General features: G+C 37.8%; 1 protein-coding gene across 1 annotated transcript; it reads left to right on the top strand.

Moving 5' to 3' along the window:
- Positions 1-912: 912 nt before the first annotated feature.
- Positions 913-14,889, top strand: npepl1 (aminopeptidase like 1). The gene is made up of 12 exons (XM_007241540.4): positions 913-1,127; positions 3,779-3,964; positions 4,949-5,119; positions 5,496-5,585; positions 5,689-5,770; positions 6,045-6,187; positions 6,943-7,020; positions 7,110-7,210; positions 8,004-8,127; positions 8,386-8,562; positions 13,060-13,170; positions 14,451-14,889. Exons 1-12 carry the CDS (start codon positions 978-980, stop codon positions 14,610-14,612), a joined length of 1,575 nt encoding a protein of 524 aa, XP_007241602.1. The 5' UTR covers positions 913-977; the 3' UTR covers positions 14,613-14,889.
- The last annotated feature ends 1,725 nt before the right edge of the window (positions 14,890-16,614 follow it).

The following is a 16,614-nucleotide window of genomic DNA, read 5'->3' as shown; positions in this document are numbered from 1 at the left end:
TGCGCTCCGCAAAACAAGGAACCTGATTGGCTGTTTCACCTGAAAGGCGGGACTTTCTCCTTGAACCGGCAGTACGATTGGTTAAGAGACACACAGGGGCCAGTGCCCTGTCGCCTCAATAATAAAGTTTTTTTTTTATTATTCTAATATAATACGGGACATTTACGGGAAAATACTAATACGGAGGACGGTGGGAAAGAGGAGTAAAATACGGTAGTTTCCCGGCCAAAACGGGAGACTTGACAGGTATGATATACAGCAACTTCACACAGCCATTGAAGAGGAGTGGACCAACATTCCACAGCACACAATCAACAACCTGATCAACTCTACATGAAGGAGATTGCACAGGTGTTGCACAGCGAGAGGCAAATATTGGTCACACCAGATACTGACTTTTTTTCTGAATCAGATTTGTCACGTTAACACAGACATGAAAAAATCATATCTGGGCCACATTGAGCAAAAAATCAGATTTGAGTCACTTCAGCCTGGTAATGTGAACATAGCCTTTCATATGTTTCATATGTTCATATATGAGGCCTCGTTTATCATCAGTCGCGTGATTTTTACTGTTTAAGTATCTGGCCACGCCCTTTTTTTGCTAGACACAGGCTTCGACGCCTCACTTTAAATGGCACATCACTAGTTTGGATTCCCCTGTAAGGGATCTTTACAGTATCTACCACGTTGTGGTAGTTTTATTAACACACACTTCTGTAAGGTAAATGAGACCATATTCCCTATCCGCCTTTATAACACATCAAAAAGGCTTTCCTGGTCTATTAAGTGATGGATACTCTCACAGTAGAGAAACTGCAGCACCTCAGTTACATTATATAACAGATAGGTAAAAGTAAAATTGGGCTTGTTCTGTTTTTACAGTCTGTTCTCGCGAGACTGGGGTGAGCGAACAGCGGCTGGAGAGGAGGAGGAGGAGGAGGAGGAGGAGGAATGGTGGTGAGCTGAGAAGAAACATGGCGAACGTAGTTCTGGAGTTTAAGGCTTCTGCTGGAGACTCGGAGCCCCAAACCCGCCCGGTGCTCGTCGTTGGGCAGCTCTCTAACCTGCAGCAGATCAGCTGGACTCAGGTTAAAGGGAAACTGCAGCCAGCGGTCAGCAAGGAGGTGAGTGGTGAAGCGGCTGATCTGAGATCTGCGGTTAAGACTCCGGTAAATGGAGCGGAGAGTGGCGCTGGCTGGAGTTTTATCGTGTTTTTATATTGACGTTCATACAGCGCCTCTCCAGACATCAAACCTGTTACACTTAACTAACAGCTATACGGCTGACAGCGCTTCTATACACCCAACCCCCCCACCCAACCCCACTTCCCTCCTCAAGCAGCCGCCGGAGATTAGCTTAGCCTAGCGTTAGTTTATCAGCAGAATCGCACCCCATAAACCACAACTCAGTAACCTCAGACTCTGTACTTTATACATGCAATACCATGTAAACCGCATTACATACAACACTACCTTTATTATTACAACACAAACTTTACATTTTGGATGTAGTGCAAAATCGTTTAAATTAAAATTTCTGTATTTTAAAATTGAAGAAAATTAGGCTGCATTACAATGATTTCTAACACAGCTATGTGTCACAAACATCCTCTTAGTCTTTGAATGTAAATCAAAACCTGTTTGAAGTTAACTGTAATGTATTTATAGCATTTCAGATAATTTATTCAAAACACGAACAACAGAGATATATAAGGTTAGTACAGGTAGGTATCAACAAACATACCTATTATTTATATTTTTGATATAATGTAATTTAAAATAAAATGCTGTGCGTAAATTACATACAAAGATTTTCAAAGTGCAACTTTTTAAATCATAAAAATATAAGTATATATTTGCAATTGTGCAAACATTAAAGGTCCTCCTCCTTCTGCTAAGATCCACTTTTTCTTATTCTTTGTGAAATACAGTAGGTCTCTGAGTTGTATATGCATGCTGCACATGAAACTGTGTCCTCAGCCTCTATTGTCTGCAGTAGCTAGTAAAAGAAAATATCCTGCACCCGTGTCTACGGGTCAATATTATCCAGTTATAAGTTACAGTATTAATATAGTAAACATGGCTATAGTTACTCATATTGTAAGGAACAACAGCAAAAGCTGCAGGAGTTCTCATGTCAGGCAGGACACTTACCACAGTTCACAGAATATTAATACCTCTGGTACTAAGGAGGCAGTCTTAAGCACAGGAACACACGCAGATAAAAGGGAAAGTGATGGGTCAGAGGATTAATGGAAAACAGATAAGGATAAAGAGAGAGAGATGAATCAGACTGAGCAAAGGTTAAAAGGCCAAGTGCAGAAGATAAGGTGGCATAGATGAGTGTTACTGATTTAAAAGGTTTATTGGAGAGTTTAAAGGGAACAGCGGAGAGTAAATTAAAACGACTAGGTAAAATTCTCTACACATATAAAGTGAAATAGAAAAGAGCAAATATACAATAAAATCAAGATGGCAGGTAGAAAAAAAACAGAAACGTATTAAGGACTTAACTCTGAAAGTGGAATGCGGCAGGGAAAAGAGAAGTGAAAGAAAGCCTTAGAGATACTGCAGAACATTCAAAAAAGTGGTTTAGGTGAACGTGTGCCAAATGGATGTTAACCTTCCTAGGTGGAGTTGCGTACAGCATCTGCTGCAGTGTGCAAAGGCAGAGTTCTGTATAGATTGTATAAAAGCAAACCAAGTGTTTTATGGAAGACAAACGGTATAGTGTGGGGGGTAAAGGGATTGTCCCAAAGGAATTGGCCAAAGGGTGTCTTCATACCAAAAAGGAAGGAATCTGAGTTTATCGATTCATCCTAAGAACTTGCTTAATCTGGGGGGCAAGATTTTATTTTTAATAGTTACACAGAAACTTGCACTGTAGGTAAAAGCAAATAAACAAATTGACCCTTCAGTGCAGAGGGCAGGGATAAGTTAAACGGTCATCTTAGGTCAATTACAATGAAAGTTAAATCTAGTAAGTTTTGAAGTGTGAGTTGAGACAAAAGTTGTGGTTGTGGTTCTGAGTAAAACAAATAAAGATTTGCAAATATCATCACACTTTTGATTTACAATAAAACTAATCAGATGTTGAAAGTAGGACATTTTACCATTTAATATCAAACATTAACTCATTACGCAAAGAACGCAGCACTGCATTAAAATAGCCATGATTCTGTGCTGGAAAACACTGCATGGAGTCAGAAACATTTCAAGAAATAGCTGTTTGTGATCACATTTGACTGTGCAACAAATCCACAAATGCACAACTCATTAGTGTGGCATGAGATTAACCCAATAAATGTTTTTACTGAGATGTACAAATAATATTAGTACACATGTTTGCAGTTTGTTCCAAACGGTGAGAGATTTACTAAATATCAGTCATAGTATTTTTTTTAAAGCTACCTACATACGCATATTTCACAGGTCAGAGCATCATCTTTTAGCTTCCATGTGTCATGGCAAAAATCATAGACCATGTTACTAGTATCTGTTCCGTGACTTTGTACCATTGTACTATATATATATATATATATATATTATTATTATTATTATTATTATTATTATTATTATTTTATTTATTTTTTTTGACCAGTACAGACTTGTGACTGGGTCTGATTCTGTGTTCTGTTTTGCCCTGCTGCTGATGTAGGTGTATTATCCGTCTGGGCCTGTGGTTTTAACTTGTGACCTGTCCAGCCCTGTTTTTGTTCCAAGCTGCTTATTGAGCTGTGTGTTTGGTATAAAAGATGTTTGTGTTTTGTTTTCAGATATGGCAGTCCGCTCTGGCCGCTTTAAACCCGAACCCGACCGACAGCTGCCCGTTGTATCTAAGCTATGCCACGGTGGCAGCACTGCCCTCTCGGGTCAGCCGCCACAACAGCCCCTCCTCGGCCCACTTCCTCACCCGCCTGGTCCGCACCTGCCTGCCTGCGGGCAATAACCGCTGCATTCTGGTTAGTCTCACTGCACTCATCCACTTCTTCTCTTCCTCTTCTTCAGAAGTGTATGAGAATTTATTTCCTGTCACAGATTGTGTGACCTGCTCTCAGCACATAATCTGAAAGTAATCACTGTGAGACTCATTCCACATCTCTCTTTTTTTAATGATCCTTTACAAACCAAATAGCATTTGCCCATTAAGCAATAGAACACGAGAGGGAGAATGTTATAGTAAATAACATCACAGCTCTGATTTGGTCGTAGGCACAGGTTTGTATAACATAAACCCTGCTTATCCTCTGGATATTAATCTGCCCAGTTTGGAAACAAAATAAATGGTGAATTAAGTTCACCTGCTTTGATGCAAATGAAAGTGATGGGTGCACCAGAGACGCAAACAGAATGGTTTTGCAGGTGGTTGCCTACAGATAAACAAACTCTCCTTAATCTTTCCTGGCTGATTTTAGTGAAAGTTCCTTGATTTTGTAATATTGCTGTTTTTATCACAGAATAAAGATCCCTAGTTAGAGCCCCTTTAATTGGCATTCATAAGAGAACACCAGAATTTAGCAGTCTATAATTGTTGGCCCTTTTTCTTGACAGATGGAAGCAGCTTTACACTGAGCATGTGTAACACACGAGTCTGAAGATACTGCAGTAAATGTTATACCAGTACCAGAACTGTGAGCTTTGATCGTTGGGAAGAGCTTAAATTTCTAGCTAAAAAAAATGCACAATTAAATCAGAATGTGAATAACATTTTGTGAAATGCTTCATAAATGGACATGTATTTTTTAAGTTTAGGGTCAATTCTTAATCTTCAAAATTCGAAATCTTCAATTAAAAATCTATATGTATGTATATCTGCAGTACGATAGGTATGGAAAAATAGTGACCGATGTTGGATACCTGGTCAGTGAGGGTTGAGTACCTATATGAATGGTAACATTTTCGTTTATAAGGCTGATATTTAAATGTTGTTTTTTCTTATTGATTAGATGGTGTGTGAGCAGTCAGATGTGTTTGCGTCAGCATGTGCCATCGCCCGAGCTTTCCCACTCTTCACTCGCCGCACCACCTCCTCACGCAGGACAGAAAAAAAACATGTCACTGTGGAGTTTATCACTGTCGGTCAGGAGAATGGTCCTCTGGTGCTTTCCACTGTGCAGGTAGAGCTCAAACACTGCATAGCCTGGTTTAATTCAAATAGATTTCTGGAATACTAAGATTAAAAATGTGTTGTATGTATAATGTTTAGGAGTTAAGCTGTTTGTTTTTAATAGGAAGGTAGTAAGCTACAATAATAATGTAAAGAAATATGTAGAAGTAATATGTCCAGTTTCTTGTCCTTGTTTAATGGGGAAAGGTTTACTCCAATAACAGAAACACAGTATGTAAGAGTAGGCCTGAGGGACAATGCTATTGGACAGAAAGCATTTTAGAAAAGTTATCTTGACTAAATATAAGATGATTTCTGAAATATTTCTCTTAATTGTTGTATCTGTTGAAATGAGAGAAAAGTGGTAACAGAACGATTTCTGTCAGTGCCTTTCCAATGCAGCAGATGGGGTTCGTCTGGCAGCACGAATTGTGGACAGTCCCTGCAGTGAGATGAATACTGACCATTTCCTGGAGGTAACACTAATGTTCACCTCCCACTGTTTAAGCCTTTACCCACCCCCACATTGGAGATGTTGAGACAGTAGCAGTAGAGTAACTGGACTTTTATTTTTTGTAGGAAATTAAAGCAGTAGGAAATGACCTGGGAATCACTCCAACTATAATTCGAGGAGAGGAACTAAAACAGAAAGGCTTTGGAGGTAATTAAAAATAAAAAGGTGTTTTTTCTTAGCCATAACTGTCTTATTTTCCTCATTTTAGTATTTTGAAAAACGTGTACCACTGATCTTTAAGAAACATTTATTAAAGAGATAAAACCAGTTTAACTCACGCATTGATGTTGAAATATACATTATTATACTGCTAATAATAAATTTTGATGGTATATTTGGTATATCTGTGTTAAATGCTGTCCAACATGTCTAACCTGCTGGTAAGAATGTAGTAAACTATATTTCAGTTTCTCTCTCTAAGGTATCTATGGTGTAGGTAAAGCAGCTGAGCACCCTCCTGCTCTCGCTGTACTCAGCCACAGCCCCTCTGGTGCCACTCAGACCATTGCCTGGGTTGGCAAAGGTATCGTCTATGACACAGGTGGCCTCAGCATCAAAGGCAAGGTAGGTGCCATCCCAATGTTCGGAAGAATTTAATATGGTAGCATCTTTAAAATGTTAACAGCCCTTTGTTGTGTTTAACACTATTGGGTAAATTACCACAGCATTCATTAAAATAAAGCTTGGAACTATGTGAGGGCTCAATGAATTACTTAAAATCTTAATGTGAAAATATGTCCATGAATCGTAGTTAAAGTGTAACATAAAAATTCACTTGAAAAATGATTTAGGTATTACACATGTATAGAAGGACATTTAAGTGAAAATGTACAGATTAAGACATTAAACAATTATCAGCATATCACCACATAGCAAAATTATATCAACAAGGCCTTGACACTGTCAAACCTTTGCTCGGCATAGTATTTTATGTCGCCCTGTTTTTTTTTTTTTTGCTATCCTTTTTGATCACAGCAGCCTGAGTTCCCTTTTTTAGTCTTTTTAGTTGCTTCATTTAAATTAATAAACATCGCAGACACACCAACACAGTGGTCAGAGATCTGCCACGGAGGAAATTGCTACTGGACTAGTGGTACCATGAGCGCTTCACAGCAGCAGAGCAGGGAATATAGTAGACAAGTTGGCTTCTGCAACAAATGGTAGCTTTACTCTGTCTACGGTTAAAGAGAGAGCATATGGAAGATTATAAATCCATCTAAATCTTAGTAGTTATAGATGGATAAATAAGCATGAAATGGTATGGTTATTTCTGAAAGTATTATTTCTTTATAGCTGATACAAATATTGTTTGTTTTCAGACCACAATGCCTGGCATGAAGAGAGACTGTGGAGGAGCTGCTGCCATTCTGGGAGCGTTTAAAGCTGCTGTTAAACAGGTGAAACTTGCAGTTTGGTGTCTCTCTTGTAGTGATGCTTCTACTGACAACATTAAAAATGTGCTGAAGTGCTTTGCCACTTTCCTTAGGGGTTTAAAGATAACCTTCATGCTGTGTTCTGCCTGGCTGAAAATGCAGTAGGACCTGCGGCCACACGGCCTGATGACATTCACACCCTGTACTCCGGAAAGTAAGTACTGCTCCCAGATCAGTCGGGGAGGGGGTGTATTCTTATATGAATAAGAATTTGATGCTTGTTTTACACGCGCACAGACCAATGACGTTTTATAACATTCAAAGACCCAAATAAAAAGAGTTCAATATTTTATTTCTGTGGAACACCAGAGGGCAGAAGAGACTTGCGGTAGACAATAATTGTAACAACAATAACAAAAACTTGTAACACTGCACTCTTTTTCTCTTCTTGCGTACCAGTTTAAATCAGCAAGACCCTTTGCTTTTGCTAGCATTAAAGCTCATAAATCTTTGGGTGAATTTTTCCCCTCTCTGGTGCTGTTTAGATTGTCCGTGATCCCTCTGCACCACCCGTCACACTGCGCTCACGGTTTGGTTGTCACTGTTTAACAGGGATTTGCTGATCTACTTTGATTAGCTGTTTTGGGCGAGTACCTGACCAGCTTACTCCCATTGTTCTTCCATGGTGTGATTTAAAAAATAAGATCTCTGTGCATTCTCATAGTTTCTGTGGAGAGTAAAGACTGTTTATCTATCTCCATAATCTCATCTGTCAGTACTTTAAAGCCCACAGTTTCTGCCTTTTTATTTTCTTACAGTATGAAATGACCAGGTCCTGTAAAAATGCCTTCAACAAATACCCCGCACAGTTTAAAAACTGTATGATAAAGTCGATCTTTGATGTTCTAATTAGTGGAAGCTCCCTCTGTCTGAAATAGTCACAAAAGTCTGATAAAAGACCTACCGATATTTGTTTTTATTTGTTTTCTGGGGGGGTTTCTTTGCAGGACTGTGGAAATCAACAACACTGATGCTGAAGGGAGACTGGTGCTGTCTGATGGGGTTGTGTATGCCAATAAGGATCTCTCTGCAGATATTATACTGGATATGGCAACGCTAACTGGAGCCCAGGTGTATATCAGTTATTCATTTCTAATTTTTTTAGATTATCAATATCATCATGTTGCAAAAGTGTGTGCGTGCGTGCGAGCGAGTGAGATATATATAAATATAGACAAGACCAGGTTCCTCAATGGAACTTTTGTGGTTGTGATTTCCATTCCAGGTGTTCAAGTGAAATGTCCTCTTATGGCTTTATAAGTAAACTTACCAATCACACTAGAGAATATTATAGCATGTTTGTCTGTGCATGCATGTGTTTGTGTGTAGGGTATCTCCACAGGAAAGTACCACGCAGCCGTGATGACTAACAGTGAGGAGTGGGAAGTGGCGTGTGTGAGAGCGGGACGCAGCAGTGGTGATCTGACCCATCCTCTGGTCTACTGCCCTGAACTGCACTTCAGCGAGTTCACCTCTGCCGTTGCGGACATGAAGAACTCTGTAGCGGTGAGGGGAGGTGGGGGGGGGGGGGGGGCACATAGTGATGGATCATAAAAAGTCCGTCTCTGAGCACAGGCTGTTCATTTAGAATGGAACTCTGCTGAAAAAAAGGCAAGCAATGAGCAGTGCTTCTACACAAGTGAGGTACATTAGCAATTCCTCACAAATTTTTGTATTCATTTGCCTTAATTTAGATTTTTAAACTTGACCCATTTGTGTGCCCTGGAAGTTTATGCAACTGGAGCTGGTGGGTTTTGGATGGAGTTGAGAATGGCGAGTTTCATCTTGTTCAGAGAAACTAAACGCATTGCAGTGAAAGAAGACGATATGACAACAGAAAAAAACACCGCGGTCATGCCATCTGCACTTAGAAAACTGTCTACACTAGAGTGCGCGTCTAAACCGTGTTTACGGTAGCCGTGTGCACAGCGCACCCGGAGGAGCAGAGGCTCGCCCTTCTCCTGCAGAGACTGAAAATGGAACAGAAACTAGTTTTACAGCTAAATAAACATGATTTTACCATGTCTAATCAACTCAAATACACCAGAATGACTACTAAGACTCATAAAAACTAAACATCTAACCGTTATCAAATCATACCATGAAATCCTTGAAGACATTCCATACTAATTTTGTCATACATATTAAGTGATATTACTGAATCATTTTTGGAATAACTGAATACCAAACTCAGGAAAAAATATATTTAATTGTGCATAAACTAGATTTCTATAAAACCAGCAAATTAATTATTTAATTAATAATTTAATTATTTAATAATTAATGAATTCATTATTTATATGATAATATAATAATATAATCAAACTTAAATTGTCCATTCAGTGGTGCATAAAGAAGATCTTGCTGTCCTATAAAACCAAAAAAATCAAACCGTTATACAAAGACACCAGGCATGATCTCTTTGAAGAACACATTCCATACTATTAGTCACATAAGTATCAAGTTATATTATTGTATCATTTTGGAGTAATTGGATACCAAACTGATGTCTATTCGGTTGTGCATAAACAACATTTTTTAGTCCTATATATACATTTTCCTGATTTTGGTATCCAATTACTCCTAAATGATACAGTAATATCACTTGATATGCACGACTAATAGTATGGAATGTGTTCTTAAAGGATTTCATGGTCTGATTTGATAACGGGTAGATGTTTTGTTTTTATGACAACAAAGTACTTGAATCTGACGTGTTCCACATGTGGAAGTTGGGATCTTCTGACTAGTATGTGAGCACAGCTCTACTGGAGCACTCTACTCATCAATGGAAAAAGGAACTGCAAATTGGAAAATGTCAGCAACTCATTGGTCAAACTTCTGATGTAGCAGAATATAAATATTGAATGTGGAATTGACAGTGTTGTAAACCTCTTGGTCTGCTATACAGTGCTGGCCAAAAGTATTGACACCCCTGCAATTCTGTCAGATAATGCTCCATTTCTCCCAGAAAATGATTGCAATTACAAATGCTTTGATATTAAAATGTTTGTTTAATTTGTCTTCAATGGAAAACCACAAATTGGATAAAAAAGATAAAAAAGGGAATGGACAAAAGTATTGGCACCCTTTGAAAAATCATGTGATGCTTCTCTAATTTGTGTATGAACAGCACCTGTTACTTACCTGTGGCACATAACAGGTGGTGGCAATAACTAAATCTCACTTGCAGCCAGTTAAAATGGATTAAAGTTGACTTAACCTCTGTTCTGTGTACCACATTGAGCATGGAGAAAAGAAAGAAGACCAAAGAACTTGAGGACTTGTGAAGAAGCATGGGCAATCTCCAAAGACCTGAATGTTCCTGTGTCTACCGTGCGCAGTGTCATCAAGAAGTTTAAAGCCCATGGCACTGTGGCTAACCTCCCTAGATGTGGATGGAAAAGAATAATTGACGAGAGATTTCAACGAAAGATGCGGATGGTGGATAAAGAACCTCGACTAACATCCAAACAAGTTCAAGCTGCCCTGCAGTCCGAGGGTACAACCCGTGTAAACCCGTACTGTCCGTCCGCGTCTAAATAAAAAGGTAGGATACCCAGGAAGACCCCACTTCTGACCCATTAAAAAACAGGCTGAAGTTTGCCTAAACTTACCTGAGAAAGCCAAAAACCTTTTGGAAGAATGTTCTCTGGTCAGGTGAGATAAAAGTAGAGCTTTTTGGGAAAAGGCATCAACATAGAGTTTACAGAAAAAAAAAAACGAGGCCTTTAAAGAAAAGAACACGGTCTCTACAGTCAAACATGGCGGAGGTTCCCTGATGTTTTGGGGTTGCTTTGCTGCCTCTGGCACTGGACTGCTTGACCGTGTGCATGGCATTATGAAGTCTGAAGACTACCAACAAATTTTGCAGCATATTGTAGGGCCCAGTGTGAGAAAGCTGGGTCTTCCTCAGAGGTCATGGGTCTTCCAGCAGGACAATGACCCAAACACACTTCAAAAAGCACTAGAAAATGGTTTGCGAGAAAGCACTGGAGACTTCTAGTGGCCAGCAATGAGTCCAGACCTGAATCCCATAAAACACCTGTGGAGGGATTTTAAAATGGCAGTTTGGAGAAGACACCCTCTTCTTTTTGCCAAAGAAGAATGGTCTAAAATTCCAGCAGAGCATTGTAAGAAACTCATTGATGGTGACCGGAAGCAGTTATTTTGTCTAAAGGTTGTGCTACCAAGTATTAGGCTGAGGGTGCCATTACTTTTGTCTGGCCCATTTTTGGAGTTTTGTGTAAAATGATAATTAATTTGACTTTTTTTTTTTCATTCTCTTTTGTGTTTTTTCATTGCAGGCAAAGTAAATGAAGATATTAATACCAAAGCATTTGTGATTGCAATCATTTTTTGGAAGAAATTGAGTATTATCTGACAGAATTGCAGGCCAATACTTTTGGCCAGCACTGTATATAGAAGCAGTAAAATGATTGTTTTTTTATTATTATTATTATTTAAAAATATGTTTCTTCAGTATTTTTAAGCTACACTGTTGATTGCAAAAGCCACTCAAATGGATTTTACTTAATTCATAGTCTCATTCTTAGAAGTTTAAAGCCGTTTTCTTCCACCTTAAACAAACTTCTGTGATTTGGGGGTGGTACAGTGCCCGGGGGTGGCCCACAACAATTGCAGTAATATTACATTACATTTGGCAGACGCTTTTGTCCAAAATGACTTACAATAGTGAAGTACAAAAGTAATAGAAGTTAAAGGTAAAAAAATGTTTAGATAGAGCCTAGAGGAGGTCAAAATGACAATAATAGGATAGAGGAGTCAAGGAGAAGTAGTTAGTAGTTCATTTTTTAGCTTCATCTCTCATAAGTCGAAAGAAACTGCAGATCCTTCAGTTACTGCTAACTTCATTACAGACATCAGAACTGCTGCAAACTCTCTGTTCCACCTCAAAACAAACCCCTTTATGATGCTACAGCAAAATGTGATTGATTGCTGTTGATGGGCTTTAAAAAAGGTGACTGACTTCGAAAAACAGTTGTGTGATTGGTTTTAGTTAAAAATGATTGCATAACATCCCTGCTTCTCTGGCCTTCGCTAACATTTACAATTTACTATTATTAAAGCCAATACAGGCATTTAGTATTTAGGCAGCTGTTTATCAGTTTATCACAGTTTCTTTGGTTCTCCAGTTTATTTAGTTCAGGATGCATTAATATTATCCTTCAAGCTACAATATTAATATATTAAACAGGGCTATAGTTACTTGTATTGCAAGGAGCAGCAGCAAAAGCTCCAGGAGTCATGTTCCAAAGTTCTCTAGGCAGGGCATTGTGAGGCTCCACAGAGCTGAGCTGCTGTTACTACAGTGTGTTCACTTGTTATGCTAACTGGTTAGCATTAGCTGGCGAGCTCTGTTCGTGTTCTTCTTTGGTGGTGCTGTTCTACACTGCGCTCCACAGCGCCTCTAGTGGTATGTGAAAAAGCAGACTGATTATAATTTCCCTTCCGGTATACCTTATGAACCGGTATACCACCCAGCACTAATATAAAGTATAAAGACTCAATGAAGACAAAAAAAAGCAGGCTCTGCAGTGGAGATGGACTTCTAGCACTGCCATTGTTGATGGTTGCAGTCAGGGGCATCACCTGCTTCCGGGAGTACTGCACCAAGCATATTTTAACATAAGCTTTGTCTGTCACGTTTAATTCATTCACTTCTTGCTCCGTGCACTTCATATATTAGTGTTTACAGACCTAAATCACTCCATACATCCTGCACTTACTCTTAAAGTGTTCTCCCTGTTGATGTCAACAACATGCGTACTGCAAAAATCAGTTTTTATTGTATTACTCCATTTTTTAATATATTTTTTTACAGGATTTTGTAAAAAATATGTAATGATTTCCTACTAACGTTGTTATTGCAGTGCCTATAAAAGTCTTTACTATAATCTATATGTTCACCATATTTAATATTTCTGTAGTATTGTACAGAACTAAATGAATTACTCTTGATTAATGTTCTCTGAATTTCAGGACCGTGAGAATGCTCAAAGCTCCTGTGCTGGCCTGTTCATCGGTTCTCATCTGGGCTTCGACTGGCCTGGTGTTTGGGTGCATGTGGACATCGCCTCACCTGTTCATGCGGTGAGTAGAATGCTGGAGGAGCTTTAAATCTTAATGCAGAAGTAACTACCAAATAATGTGTATAACAGATGTGTGTTGTGTAAATGCTGCAGTAAAATGCAGTGACATGTTTCAGTATGGCTTTTCTTTAGAGAAAATATTTTTTAATCCATTACCAGCTTTAAGCTGTTAACCAATCAATTGTTTGCTAAAAAAATTACCCCCTCTTAAAAAAATGATTTTAGTTTTTCTACAATATACTAATTGTTTATTTCTTTTTTTTCCAATTCTAAAGTTATTTCAGATTTTAGTTCATTTCTTTTCGTGAAGGTCCTGGCAGTAAACCAAAAACTCAGTGCATGGACACAGATTTGTCTCTACAATCATTTTCCTGCTGTATGTAGAGAAACATGACTTAAGAGTCAAAAGAGCGCTGCAATTTTACAGTGCCTCCCATCCAGAGTTTGCAGTACGGTATAGAAATATCATTAGTGTGCAGAGGTACATTACTTTCTTTTACTGTAGAAAACCTTTTTAGTGACTAAAAGATAATCAGAATCAGCTTCCCTGGACAACATGCTGTTGTCTATGGCAGGTAGTTGTGAAACCATTTAAAAGCATGGGGGTCAAAGCCGGTGCTGTGTAATCTTTTTAGCAGCAGTGGATAATCTTCTGTATCAACAGCTTTGGATAAATAAATATAAAAGCAGCAAATTACATCTTTCAGTTGAGAGCAGACATCATCTGCTCTAAATCAGAGGTTCTCCAACTGTGGTACTCGGAGCATCCCAATATGATACATTAGATGACCTTAGAAAAAATATGCTTATTTTAAAATAATAAAGACTGAAATCTGTAAAGTTTAAACCTGTAAATTTCCAAACATTACATTTGCTTGTGTGTAGAGCTTTACCTGTTAGAACCTGTATTTAAGCTACACTTCAGGTCTTCACTTTAAGTGTTATAATTATTAGCATCCGTTTAATTGGTCCTACAGTAAAACTCTGGTGAACAGCACAAGATATGCTCTATCATCCAGTCACCAAAAGATATGACATGTATATGTGTGGATTACACATCTAGCTTACAGTGTATAAATGTGTACGGTACAGGACTTGTGAAATGGCTTGTAAGGTTTAAACCTGAAAGGTTAACTTTGTTCTACAAGTTTTTTAGTTTGATATATGCGGCAGTTAATATTTATTAGTTATGCTTTTCTTTTAACTGTTGTCAACTAAATTACATGTAAATGTACTGGTTGTTATTTTCGAGGTTTGTAAACAACCCCTGTCCTCCTTCAGGGTGAACGTGCTACAGGGTTTGGAGTGGCTCTGCTGTTGGCATTATTCGGTCAGGCATCTGAAGACCCTCTGCTCAACATGGTCTCTCCACTGGGCTTCACTGCTGCTGACCCTTCCTCCGACCAGATGGAGAGAGACAGCAAACGAAGAAGATTAATCTAACAATTCACTCAGCTTACTGTTCTGATTCCAGTGCAGAGAAATTCACATTTACTTTACCACATTGCCCCACTTCCACCAATGTAAACACACACACACACACACTCCCCTATGAGGCGCTGAGCTACTGTCAGATGACCCTGGAGACTCTCTGGGGTTCCTGGTGTACCTTTTCTCTTAAAGTATGTGTGTGAGAGAGTGAAAATGATTATGATAGTAATGATATTGATGATGGTGGCTGTGATGAAACTGGACCTTTCCATTAAAGATTTAAGAATCACTTCTCCTGTTGCTGTTTTATTACGCTTGTAAATGTTAAACTCTGCCACTTATAAGAGAACTTGTTCCAGAATATCAGGTGCTTGCTTAGTTATAATCGTAAATATCACTACAAGAGTAGGGGAAGCTCTTAGTACAGGTAGGGAAAAGTTTATGGAGTACAGGTTATGATGCAACTGCACAGAGGAAAAAAAGAGGAGCAGCACAGTTCTGCTTTTAGATACTTCGAGACATGTTTCAGTACTGGTAGTTATTGTGTTCACCAACTAATCTCCCTGTTCTTTCTAACATTTATGAAGCAGCTTTAGTAAGAATGTGTGTCTTCATTTTCTTTCTTTACAGTACTTTTTTTGAACTTCAGTAAAGATTCAGATTAAGAAAAAACAAGTCTAGCTTTGCAATATGAAGTTTGGGACCAAAGTACATGTTTTTTATTTACTCAAAAAAGGGTTGTGGCAAAATAGGCCATTTATTTGGAGTGTCAATATCAATATAACTTGCCTTTTATAGTTGTTTAAATCTCGTACCATCAATGTACATTTTTAGGATGTAGTCCAAATTACCACATTATTACAAATACATAGTAATGTTTATCTTCTCTTTTTTTTTTTTTTTTTTATACAGTGTTCTTCGTTAAGATGAATGATAACTTTGTTTTTATACATTTCTAGAATGTTTTTATTAACTGTACCACTGATTTCAATTGAAATTCTCTCATACCGCTAGAGGCGCTGCAGAGGGCCGTGCGGAACAGCACTGTCAAAGAAGCACATGCAGCGCTGTGGAGTCAAAGGCTGTATTCGGAATGGCATACTACTATACTGCGTACTGCATACTACACTAGTATGTACTGCATACTACACACTGCCCAGTATGTAGTATTCGGTACTGCAACACTTTTGATTGTAGTACCCTACATGGCCCCATGACACACCAGTCAGTCCTCTGTAGTGCTCCGAATTCCTCACAGTGAGTTGTAAACAGAAACAACCCAAGAAAGTTCCAGTTATATTTAAATACGGTTTCCTATTTATTTTAGTAGATTACTATTTTCATCTATGTAAGTACCATCAAGAAGAAAACATTTAAACAAACTCTCATTCATATTTACACAATCTCAACAATAAAAGAAATGAGACACGTTGCACAAGTGAAACAATTTTATTAATTTGTATTCAAATCATTCCCTTATTTAAAAGAAAAATATGTAGTAAAACTGAGGGAATTATTTATTAAATCAAAAGAACGATTTTTTAAACAAAGGTAATTATTTATTAAATTAACAGAACGATTTATTGGAATTATTTATTAAATAAAGAGAACGATTTATTAAAACTGAGGGAATTATTTATTAAATCAACAGAACAATTTTTTAAACAAAGGTAATTATTTATTAAATTAACAGAACGATTTATTGGAATTATTTATTAAATAAAGAGAACGATTTATTAAAACTGAGAAAATTATTTATTAAATAAAGAGAATGATTTTTTAAACAAAGGTAATTATTTATTAAATTAACAGAACGATTTATTGGAATTATTTATTAAATAAAGAGAACGATTTATTAAAACAGAGGGAATTATTTATTAAAGTAACAGAGTAATTTATTAAAACTGATGGACTTATTTATTAAAATAACAATCATTTATTAAAACTGAGGGAATTATGTATTAAAGTAACATAATAATTTATTAAAACTGAGGGAATTATTTATTAAAATAAC

Source organism: Astyanax mexicanus, chromosome 5 (assembly GCF_023375975.1).
Source record: "Astyanax mexicanus isolate ESR-SI-001 chromosome 5, AstMex3_surface, whole genome shotgun sequence".
Taxonomy (NCBI): domain Eukaryota; kingdom Metazoa; phylum Chordata; class Actinopteri; order Characiformes; family Acestrorhamphidae; genus Astyanax; species Astyanax mexicanus.
The sequence above is the reverse complement of the archived record's forward strand: the minus strand, read 5'-3'. Positions and strand labels throughout refer to the sequence as shown.